The sequence below is a fragment of the Ciconia boyciana genome, chromosome 8 (genome assembly GCF_034638445.1).
Source record: "Ciconia boyciana chromosome 8, ASM3463844v1, whole genome shotgun sequence".
NCBI classification, from domain to species: Eukaryota; Metazoa; Chordata; class Aves; order Ciconiiformes; family Ciconiidae; genus Ciconia; species Ciconia boyciana.
Window position 1 is genome coordinate 418,486 of NC_132941.1, and position 11,009 is coordinate 429,494.

Genomic DNA, 11,009 nt, shown 5'->3' on the forward strand with positions numbered 1-11,009 from the left:
AGAGCACGGCTGGTGGGGGCAGCGGGCCGGGCTCTGCCGCTGCCGGCAGGATGGGCACAGTTGCCCTGCTGCGTTCGCGCGGCTGCCCGGGAGGGTGCCCACCCCAGCGTCTTGGGGCAGGGGCCCGTACTGGGCTCCCCCCGACCCGCGGGGCAGCACGGGGGCTGCCAGGAGCCTGGCGCGGTTGGGGTAGCTGGCCGGGAGGTGCTGTGGACTGGAGACTGAGCTCGCCTGGAGCTTATAGGAAACATGAGGCTGTTTCAGAGGGCCTCGGTCTGCGTCTGGTTTGTGATTCGCACACTGCTTGCGTGGGGGAGTGGGAACGGCGCTCCGTGGGGAGACGGGGCAGCACGCCGGGGCAGCAGGGAGGCAGACGCGGAGCTGTGGCCAGGGCCAGTCTGGGTGTGCTGGGCGGGCTGCCGGGGCGGTGCCGCTCCCTGCCCCGTGGGGTCCCTGCCCTGCTGGTGCTCCAGGGGCTGGGCCGGGCGTGGGGCCCCGGGCACGTGTGAGAGGCCGGTGGCACGGCCAGGCCCGGCCGTGCTCCGCGTGAGCGTGGCAGCCTGGTCTCCGTTGAGCTCTGGCTGCCGGCGGCCGGGGGCAGGCGCCGACAGTCACTGGGGACCCCCTGCCACCCCAGGAAGGGGGCCCGGCCCAGCAGGGAGGGGACGGGGGGGACACGGTCTGCTGCAGCACCCGCACGTGCTCCCCTGCGCTGCTGGGGCGAGCGCCTGGCGCAGCAGCCTCCTGGCACCGGGGCTGAAACGCCTGCAGCTGCTGGGGGAGCCGGACCCTGCTCCCGTGCACAGGGCCACGGGACACTGCCAGCCGTGCCCGGCTGCCCCGAGCAGGCCGAGACGGAGCCGGTGCGAAGCCCTTGGCCGGCGGCGATGCTCTGGTGCCCGAGGAGCCTGGCCGGCCGGTCTAGGGGGTCCCCAGGGGCTGCAGGAAGCCACGTCACCAGGAGCATCCTCCCGGTTGCTGCGGGGACCGCAGGGGCTGCTGCGCTCCCCTGGCCCCTCGGGGCCAATTACTGCGACGGGTGCCAGCGGAGAGGGCCGCAGGGAGGGCCGGGCGAGGAGCGGGTGCTGCCTGAGCTTTGTCTCAGTTCCCCGCACAGCCTCCGGCACAGCCCGCAGCCCACGGGCTCGGCCGTGGCCCCGCGCACCCGCAGCCCCGAGAGCGAGAGCGGGCAGAGCGCGTGGAGCCAGCACGGCCCAGCCCCGGCAGCTCAGCCCCTCGCGCCGCCCCGGGGACGGCCCGGCACGAGGCAGCGCGGCGGGGCAGGACCCCAGGCCCGGTGCACGGCTGGGGGTGCGAGCGCGCTGCGGGGCCGCGCTGGGGAGCAGGGGACCACAGTCCTGCGCCGGCACAGCGTGCCACCGGCGGCTCTGCCGGAGCCTGGCTAATGGCATGGCTGGCGGGGGGCCAGGCTGCTGGCGCGGGGCCCGTTGCCCGCCGGGGCTGGGCCGCCGAGGGGCTGCGGCACAGCCCGCCTGCCCTCAGCCCCGGGGCCAGGCGCTCGCCCCGCGCCCCAGCCTGGCTTGCGGCCCTCGCCCGCAACGCCGGGATCCCCAGAGGGGCTGAGGTGCCCAAGCGGGGCCCACGGACCCGGCGGCCGGTGCCCCGCTGCGGGGTGGGGAAGGCACCTCCCGTCCCAGACTTGGCCCCCGAGAAGCTCATTAGCGATGCTCCCGCCTCCCGCCCCGGTCCCTGCGGAGCGGGCAGCGAGTGCAGGAGGCTCTAATGGCTCCAAGCGGCTCTTGATGGGCCGTGATGGAGGCGGGAGCAGGAGGGGCTGTGGTTTCTGCCTCCGCTGGAGCCACAGCCGCCTCTGCCCAGGGTCGGCAGGGAAGATGCTGGGTGGGCTCCTGCTCCGGCTGCTCCTCGCCACGGCTCTGTGCCCCAGCCTCCTCGGAACAGGTACGGCCCCGCTCTTCCTCCTCCTGCTCCCCGAACCCCTCCTCCCTGTCCCTGCTGGGGCCTCGTCCCTTGTGGGCTGCTCCCCGATGGCCCCTGATGGAGGCTGGGGGGTCCGTGCCGGGAGGCGGTGGTCTGCGCCGGGGATGGTGGCCCGGGCGTGGTGGTGCCGGGCCGGTCCCACTGCAGCACGTCTGTGAGATGAGAAGCGCTGTCCCTGTGGGGCGGTGGGGAACGGGGAGGGGGTTCAGCACGGGGAGATCGGGGCTGGCCCGGGGGCCTTCCCCTCCCCTCTGCCGCCATCACGCTCCTCGCCCGTGTTTGCCCTTGCCGGGGCGATGGCGAGCGCCGGAGGTCACGGCTCACGTGGGGCCAGGGCCACCAGCAGGCAGTGCCGGGTGGGGCTGCGCCCGGCCAGTGCTGCCCGTCGGGCTGGAGCCCAGACGCGACCTGAGCCCACCCTGAGGGCTGAGCCGGGGCTCCTGTGCCATGGCGGCGAGGCCCCATGGGGCCGGGGCACTCCCGGCCCAGCCCAGCCCGGCCCGGCCCATCCCTGCTGGGGCTGAGGAAGGCTCCTGGCCGGAGCTCACAGCCCGTCCCCCCGGCACCGCGCCGGCTGCCGTCGCGCCGACTCGCCTCGACGCAGGGGCGAAGCCCAGCGCGTGCCCCGTTCGCGGGCTTCGCGGCACCCTGCGGCGGGGGCTGAGCCCCGGCACTCACCGAGCGCCCGCTCCTCGCTGCAGTCTCGGTGCAGAACCTGCACCTCTGCGAGGGCTACGCGAGCCCCGACGGCCGCTACCACCCCGGCTTCTACTGCCCGCGCCTGACCGACCCGCCCGGCCACCGCTACTGCTGCCGCCCCAGCCCACGCGCCCTCAAGTCCTGCTGCTCCCAGCTGGCCCTGCAGGCCCTCACCGGGGTGAACCTCTCCAGCCTGGCCGGCCCGGGCCTCCTCCGGTGAGCGGGGCTGCGGCCTGGCCACGGCGCTCAGGGCCGGGGCTGCGGTGCCGGGGAGGCGGGGGGGGGGCGGCAGGGGCTCCGGGGGCCCGCGTGGCATCACCCCTGGGGCCCGGAGACAGCCCCGGCCGGGCCCTCCCTGGCGCAGGGGCGCGGTGGGGCCGTGGCTGCCCCCTCCTGAGGTGCCCCCCCCGCAGGGACCCGCTGGCCCTGCCCTTCGTGGGGCTCTACGGGCTCCTCGTCCTCCTGCTCATGGCCGTCGACCTCTTCCACTTCTGCCGGACCCGGCGCTGCCGCCTCGGCCGCCTCCTGCCCCGCGCCTGCCGCCCGCCCTGTGGCCCCCCGGGGGGACGCCAGCCCCGCTCCCGGCCGCCCCGCCGAGCCCGCGCCCCCGGGGGGCTCCTGCCGCCGCCCCACGGTGCCCCCGGCCCGAGGCTCCCGGGCCGGGCCTGCTGAGGCGGGGCCGCGGGGCGGGCGGGGGAGGCTGGGGGCGGCACCTGCTGGGCCGGGGGTCCCCGCGCGGGGGTGCGGGGAGGCGCGGGGGGACACGGGGGACGCGCGGGGACGCACCACGAGGCCGCACGTGGCCGGTACCGGCACCGCCGGGCCGCGGGGCGGCGCTGGAGGCTCCCGCCCGCCCCGCCCCTTCCGTCACCGCCCCGTCACGTGACACGGGCGGTGGCGTCCGGTTCCCCGGGCGATCGGCGGTGACGTCACGGGCGCGGCGAGAGGGACGCGATGGAGGAGGAGGCGGTGAGCGAGGGCTCGGCGGGACGGGGCTCCGGTACCGGGCCGGGGAGGGGAGGGGACGGGACGGGACGGGACGGGACGGGACGGGACGGGACGGGACGGCGTCTGCCGCCGCCGCCGCCGGGGGCCGGGGCTGCCGGGGCCGGGCCCAGTGCGATGGGGCCCGGTGCCCAGGGCCCGTCCCGGGGCAGCCGGGGGTGGCGGGGCCCCGTCCCAGGGGCCCTGTCCCGGGCCCGTCCCCGGGGCAGCCGCCCGTGGGGGGTGAGGGCCGTGCCCAGCCCCCCGGCGCGCGTGTCCCAGCCGGTGCCCGTCGGCAGGTGACGGCGGGGCAGCTGCGGGAGCGGGGCAACGCGCTCTTCCAGGCGGGGGACCACGCCGCGGCCCTCGCTGCCTACACGGAGGCGCTGAGCCTCTGCGACGCCGAGCCGGAGCGAGCCGTGCTGCACCGCAACCGGGCCGCCTGCTACCTGAAGCTGGTGAGAGCGGGGCGGGTGCGTCACCGCGGGCCCCGGGAACCTGCCCGGCCGGCCCGGCCTGCTGGGGCTGCGCTGCCGGCAGCTGCCCCGGCCCCTCTGCCTTCGCCAGCCGCCTATCGGTCCCCGGGCAGGCTGCTGTCGGTCCCGTCGGTCCCCGGGCAGGCTGCTGTCGGTCCCCGGGCAGGCTGCTGTCGGTCCCGTCGGTCCCCGGGCAGGCTGCTGTCGGTCCCCGGGCAGGCTGCTGTCTGGTGTTTTCTCTGCTCGCCTTTTCTCCTGGCCCTGCCCGCTGCCCCTCCTCCCGGGTGGGCTGTCAGGGCCAGGGCAGGGCACCCTCGTCCATGCCTGGGGCTGTTCTCCAGGCAGTCACAGCATTTCTGATTTCCCACCGTGAAACTGTCTCTGAGGCAAGGGGGAACACGAGGAACTTCAGGGCCTTGAGTAGACTGGGAGCACTTGAAAAGCCTTAGGGGGCCCTAGGGCTCTGCAGGGAGCCCGTGGGGGTTGTGGTCTGGGAAGGTGTCCTAGGGGTCCTGCTGGGTGTCCTGCTGGGTGTCCTGCTGGGTGTCCTACTGGGCTGGTTCGCTGTCCTCAGTGATGCTGTTCCCATCCTCAGACCCCACAGTCCTTTCCCCGCTTTTCTCTCTAAAGCGGCAGGCGCTGCCTCTGCCCACAGCAGGCTGGGCTGAGTGAGGCCTGCGTGGGCAGCATGTCAGGCGTTTCCCTCTCACCCACTCTCTCTCCGCAGGAGGACTACGCCAAGGCAGAGGCTGATGCATCTAAAGGTCAGTGGTGGCTGGCAGGGGACCGGCCTCTGTGTGCTGCCTGTCTGGGCAGACCGGAGCAGCCCAGGGGCTTTGCGATCGATCCCCCGCTCATCCGCAGCCATTGAAGCCGATGGCCGGGACATGAAGGCACTGTTCCGCCGGAGCCAGGCGCTGCAGAAGCTGGGCCGCCTGGACCAGGCTGTCAGTGACCTGCAGCGGTGCGTGAGCCTGGAGCCCAAGAACAAGGCCTTCCAGGAGGCCCTGCGCGCCCTGGGGAGCAGCATGCACGAGAAGGTGAGCGGGGAGGCAGCGTGGGGGGCGGGGGCCGCTGTGGCCGCCCCGTGGGTGTGGTGGGCTCAGGGAAGCAGTGAGGGCTGAGCTGCTCTTTCTGCTCTGTCGCAGATGAAGACCATGTCCTGCACGGACTCGAAGGTAGAGCAGATGTTCCAGATCTTGCTGGATCCTGAAGAAAAGGATGCGGACAAGAAGCAAAAGGTCTGAGCCTTGGGGAGTGGAGGGCAGCACGGCTTGGCTGGAGGGCCGGGAGGGGAGGAACGGTATTCCCAGGTCCGCATTGCTGGCTGAAGGGTGCTGACCGGGCGAGGCCGGGCTTCCCGCCAGCAGAACGTGCTCCCTGGAAATTGGGGGCGGAAGGCAGGTGCCTGCGGCTGCGCCGGCTGCCCAGCCGGCTCCCGCTGGGGAGGTTCCCTGCATTCTGGTGGGCAGGTGACCCAGACGTGACTCTCCTTTCCCAGGCTGCGCAGAACCTGATTGTGCTGGCGCGAGAGGAGGCCGGAGCAGAGAAAATCTTCCAAAGCGATGGCGTGTGGCTGTTGATGCAGCTGCTCGACACGGCCAAGGCTGACCTGATGCTGGCGGCCCTGCGCACCCTGACGGGGCTGTGCTCTGGACACCGCTCCCGGGTAGGTCCCGCCGTAGCCCAGCTCTCCTGCGTGACAGGGCCTGGCGCAGGGGAAGCGACGTCGGGGAGGCTGCGAAGTGTGTCAGGCAGGGAAGCGTTGCTGCCTGCGGCTGGCTGCAGCCCTGCTGAGCAGAGGAGCTCTGAGCCGTCAGCTGCCGGGCCTGAGTTTGTGAGAGCCTCGTTGTGACAGGGAACCGAGCTGACAAGGTGCTGGGAAGCACTAAGGTTTCCCCGAAGTCTCCAGCAGACGGTTGTGCTTGTACCTGCAGACCATGGCCATCCTGGTGGAGCTGGGGGCCCCTCGTCTCTCAGCGGTGCTGGGTGTGGAGCACGAGCAGGTTTCCCTGGCTGCCTGCAACCTTCTGCACGTGATGTTCGATTCCCTGAAGGAGGGGCTGCAGAAGGACTTCCGTGGCAAGGAGGATGCGGTGGTGCTGGGTGAGTGCCTGCTGCCCCGGCTGGCTGGCGCGGGGTGGGGTGGGGAGAGCACCCTGGGGGGGTGCTGAGCTGCAGCGGGTTCTTCTCCCGCTGCCCGCCTCGTCACCGCTCCCTGCCGCAGGGCCGGGGCTCTGCTCCAGGGTTAATACGAGGTTGAGCTGGGAGGCAGGAGCCCCTGGTCATGGCAGCATCTCCTGCCAGCCTTAGCACGGCGGGGGTGAGATCTCTGCCCAGGGCGCTGACTGCTGGGCACCGTCTCTTCTGGAAGATTCCTCCAAGGACCTGAAGCTGCTGATCAAGCACCTGCTGGAGCTGCTAGTGCTGGAAGGGGCCTCTGCGCACGGCCGTGACAACGCCCTCAACCTGCTCATCAAGGTGGTGCCCAGGAAGTCCCCAAAGGAGACCAACAACAGCATGAGCCTCTGGGTGATCGACCAGGGTGAGCAGAACAGCCTGCAGCGTCCCGCTGGGGCATCGCGCCTCTCTGCCTCGGGGTGCCGTGCGCCTCGGCTCTGCCTGTGCACCCCATTTTGCTCCTCGCTGGGGTGCCTGACCTCGCGTTCTCCTAGGCCTGAAGAAGATCCTGGAGGTGGGAAGTACGGTGTGCGGCACCCCGGGCAGCCTGCCCGTGACGGAGAACAGCCGGATGAGCGCCTCGGTTCTGCTGAGCAAACTTTATGACGACCTGAAATGCGATGCTGAGAGGGAAAACTTCCACCACTTGTGCGAGGACTACGTGAGGTGAGCCTGGGCGTCCCTGGGGGCGGAGGGGGGGGTTCAGTCTCACACAGCCAGCAGCCTTCTGGGGAAGCAGCAGCACCCCTGTCCCCAGACCTTCTTGCTCTTAGTGATAAAAGCAGATTGCAGACCCACCAGGGACCTGCTGCGTTGGGGTTCAGCAGGTGGGGCTGCGTGTGGCTGGAGGCGGTGGGTGGGATCAGCCTTATCCTTCCTGGTGGTCTTCCCCTGCAGGAGCTGGTTCGAGGGGCACGAGCTGGCCGGGAAGCTGCGGGCCATCCAGACGGTGTCGTGCCTGCTGCAGGGCCCCTCGGATGCTGGGAACAGGGTGCTGGAGCTGGAGGGGATCATGGACAGCGTGCTGTCCCTCTGCGCCTCCGTCTGCGAGGCCCACCAGCTGGTAGCGGTGGAGGCACTGATCCACGCTGCCGACAAGGCCAAGCGCGCCTCCTTCATCACCGCCAACGGCGTCAGCCTGCTCAAGGAGATCTACAAGCACAGCGAGAGGGACAGCATCCGCATCCGGGCGCTGGTGGTGAGTGTGGCGGGACGGGAGGAGCGGCGGTGCCGAGCCCTTGGGTGGTGCTGGGTGGGCTGTGGCCGCAGGGCCTGTGGGTCCGCAGCAGTGTCCCCTCCCGGCTGGGGGCTCTCACAGGCGCCTCGGGGTGACCGTGGCCATCCCTGCTCTGACGCTCTGCTCCTGGCTGCAGGGGCTCTGCAAGCTGGGATCCGCCGGAGGCACCGACTTCAGCATGAAGCAGTTTGCCGAGGGCTCCACGATGAAACTGGCCAAGCAGTGCCGCAAGTGAGTGCTGCCGGGTGTGGGGCGGGGGCGTGCCGGGCAGGGGGCCCCGCGGCCTGGGCTCACGGGGCCCGTCTCCCAGGTGGCTCTGCAACGAGACGATCGATGCGGGCACGCGGCGCTGGGCGGTGGAGGGCCTGGCCTACCTCACCTTCGATGCGGACGTCAAGGAGGAGTTTGTGGAGGACAAGGCGGCGATGCAGGCCATGTTCCACCTGGCCAAGGTGCGTGCCCAGCGCTGCGGCGGGGGCCCTGGGTGGTGGGCACCCTGGCACTGGGGAAACGTGCCGGAGGGGATGTGGGGCTCGCGCTGCGGGGCTGGGCTGCGTGCAAGGGCCCAGCGGTGCTCGAGCCCTGGCCTGTCCTCTCCACCGTGGGTGTAATGGGTGTCCCATTACTGCTGCAGTCGGAGGACAGGAGCGTGCTCTACGCGGTCGCCTCCACGCTAGTGAACTGCACCAACAGCTACGACCACGAGGAGCCGGACCCCCAGATGCTGGAGCTGGCCAAGTACGCCAAGCAGCACATTCCGGAGCAGCACCCCAAGGTGAGCGGGGCACGGCCGTTCTCAGGAGCTGCTGGGAGCGCTGGCCCTGGGGGAGAGTGCGTGGGTGGACCTGAGTGGGGACAGGGTGTCCTTGGGGCCTTCAGGGCCAGAGACCTCGCAGGGGATGGCAGCAGGCAGCAGGCTGATGCCACCGAGCCGAGTGGTGACCCTGCCTCTGGGACAGGACAAGCCGGACTTTGTGAAGCGCCGGGTGCGGAAGCTGCTGACGGCTGGTGTGGTGTCAGCTCTGGCCTGCATGGTGAAGAGCGAGAACCCAGCGCTCACCAACTCCTGCCGGGAGCTGATCTCCAGGTACGGGTGTGCAGGGGGGTGGCAGGGAGGGAGCTGGGTTCTGAGGCTGCTGGTGTCCTGCCGGCGAACGTACGTGCCTGTGGTGAACGCAAGCTTCTAGGAGCAGAAAGGGGATGTCCGGGAGTCTGGTACAGCCTGGGCCCACTGCAGGTGTCTGGGTGCTGTTGGGACCCGCTGTGGCAGGTCCCCGACTCCAGCTGCTCCCGTTTGCCCCCAGGGTGTTCCTGGCGCTGGTGGAGGAGGCAGAGGACCGGGGCAGTGTGGTTGCACAAGGAGGAGGCAAGGTGAGGGGACGAGCCTCGCTGTGCTGCTGGCCTGCGCCAAGCGGTGGGGCTCTGGGGAGGGCTGGGGCTCTGGGGGGTGGCTGTGGTTTGGCAGGGGACCACGCCGGCTCCCTCGTACACGAGGCTTGGGGAAGCGGGGGCTGCTGCGCCCTGGCTGCAGGACTGGCTGCTGTGTCTCCGTCTGCAGGCTCTCATCCCGCTGTCCCTGGAGGGCACCGAGGTGGGGCAGACCAAGGCAGCTCAGGCCCTGGCGAAGATCACTATCACCTCCAACCCAGAGATGGCCTTCCCCGGAGAGCGGGTGAGCGTCGCCGCTGCGGGGACGGGTCTGCCAAGCAGGGGCCCTGTGCGGGCGGTTGGGGCCGTGCGGGGGCTTGTGTGGGAGCAGCAGTGGGGACGGGGCTGCAGCAGGGGCTCGCCCCGCCGTGTGCCTGCTCTGGGGAGGCGTGGGGCTGAGCAGCGTGAGGAGGGGCTGCCCCCGTCCCTGTGTGCAGCGGCTGGGATCAGGTGGGCTTCCGCTCCTCCTCGCCCACCGGGAAAGGGCTCAGCAGCCCTGGAGCTGAAGGCCACAGGACTGGTGATCCGAGGCGGGATCTGCACCGCAGGAACTGCCAGCATGGCTTTGCCCTTCCCTGGGGAGCAGGAGGTGGCAAGACCCTTGGTGTTCCCCGCAAAGGCCTGGTGACCTAGGCCTGACCACGGCAGCGCTGCCTTTAGGCTGGGCTCAGAGCTCCCTGCACCCCCTGCTCCACAGGGTGCAGAGTCCCTGCCCCTCGCTCAGGGTTCGAGCCCTGCACCGCTGTCTCCGCAGATCTACGAGGTGGTCCGGCCCTTAGTAAGCCTTCTGCACCTTCAGCGCACAGGCCTGGAGAACTTCGAGGGGCTGATGGCGTTAACCAACCTGGCTGGCATCAGCGAGAGGCTGCGGTAGGGGTGGTGGGGCCAGGGCGGAGCTGGACCGGGTGGGGGGACAGAGGGGACCTGTCCCTGTCTGGCCCGGAGGCGTGCTGCCCTGGGCAGGGAGCGCTCACGCACGCCGCGCCGCAGGCAGAAGATCCTGAAGGAGAAGGCCGTGCCCATGATCGAGGGGTACATGTTTGAGGAGCACGAGCTGATCCGGCTGGCTGCAACGGAGTGCATGTGCAACATGGCCATGAGCAAGGAGGTGAGGGCCGGGCCGGGGCGCGCTGGGCGTCTGCGCTGGGCTCCCAGCCCCCCGCCCCCACTCCCCTGCTCCTCTGCAGGTGCAGGAGCTGTTCCTGGCCGAGGGCAGTGACCGGCTGAAGCTGATGGTCCTGTACAGCGGGGAGGAGGACGAGAAGCTGCGGCGGGCGGCCTCGGGGACGCTGGCCATGCTGACTGCCCTGCACCCTCCCATCTGCAAGCGGATCCCCCAGGTGGTGAGTGCCCAGCGGCAGGGCGGGGGCACCCGGGACCCCCTGGGCCAGCACCCAGCGTCCCCGTTCCCTCCCCTGGTGTCCTGGAGCTGTGTCCTAGCGCTGGCCCCAGGAGACGGAGCTCTTAGACAGGGCTGGGGGTGTCGGGGGCCGGGGGGGGCCATCGGGGCTGCGGGGCTGAGCGCGGCCCCGCTGCCCCCGCAGACGGTGCACTGGCTGGAGATCCTGCAGGCCCTGCTGCTGAGCCCCAGCACGGAGCTGCAGCACCGCGGGGCCGTGGTGGTGATGAACATGATGGCGGCCGAGCGGGAGGTGGCGGAGCAGCTCATCGCCAGCGAGACGCTGGAGATCCTCTCGGTGCTCGCCAAGGACAAGGACAAGCCGCGCGTGGCCCAGGCGGCCAAGGAGAGCCTGGCGCAGGCGGTGGCTTACGGCCTGATCAAGCCCAGCCCCGGCCAGGAGTGAGGGCTTGGCAGGGGCCGGGGCTCACACGCTGCTGGGGGCTGGGGCTCACACGCTGCTCGGGGCTGGGGCTCACATGCTGCTCGGGGCCGGCCCCGGCCCGCGGGGGCTGGCACACCGCCGGGGGGGCTGCTCAGCGGCACCTGCCCGGTGCCCCGGGGCGAGGGGGAGGATGGGGCTCGCCGCTGCCTTCACCGGGAGGCCCGGGCCAGGCCGGGGCCCTGCACGGCTGGGCCCTCTGCG

At 71.5% G+C, this 11,009-nt stretch overlaps 2 protein-coding genes across 2 annotated transcripts; both read left to right on the forward strand.

Moving 5' to 3' along the window:
- The first annotated feature begins 2,255 nt into the window (after nt 1–2,255).
- Nucleotides 2,256–3,330, forward strand: LOC140655525 (protein shisa-like-1a). Its single transcript, XM_072870200.1, has 3 exons — nt 2,256–2,271; nt 2,661–2,874; nt 3,072–3,330. Exons 1-3 carry the CDS (start codon nt 2,256–2,258, stop codon nt 3,328–3,330), a joined length of 489 nt encoding a protein of 162 aa, XP_072726301.1.
- A 154-nt stretch (nt 3,331–3,484) lies between these two features.
- Nucleotides 3,485–10,894, forward strand: UNC45A (unc-45 myosin chaperone A). The gene is made up of 20 exons (XM_072869159.1): nt 3,485–3,627; nt 3,942–4,100; nt 4,846–4,882; nt 4,983–5,158; nt 5,267–5,359; nt 5,620–5,787; nt 6,056–6,224; nt 6,493–6,663; nt 6,794–6,965; nt 7,197–7,497; nt 7,673–7,767; nt 7,847–7,988; nt 8,171–8,311; nt 8,496–8,623; nt 8,841–8,907; nt 9,095–9,208; nt 9,719–9,834; nt 9,955–10,072; nt 10,152–10,307; nt 10,509–10,894. Exons 1-20 carry the CDS (start codon nt 3,613–3,615, stop codon nt 10,767–10,769), a joined length of 2,799 nt encoding a protein of 932 aa, XP_072725260.1. The 5' UTR covers nt 3,485–3,612; the 3' UTR covers nt 10,770–10,894.
- Nucleotides 10,895–11,009: the final 115 nt, after the last annotated feature.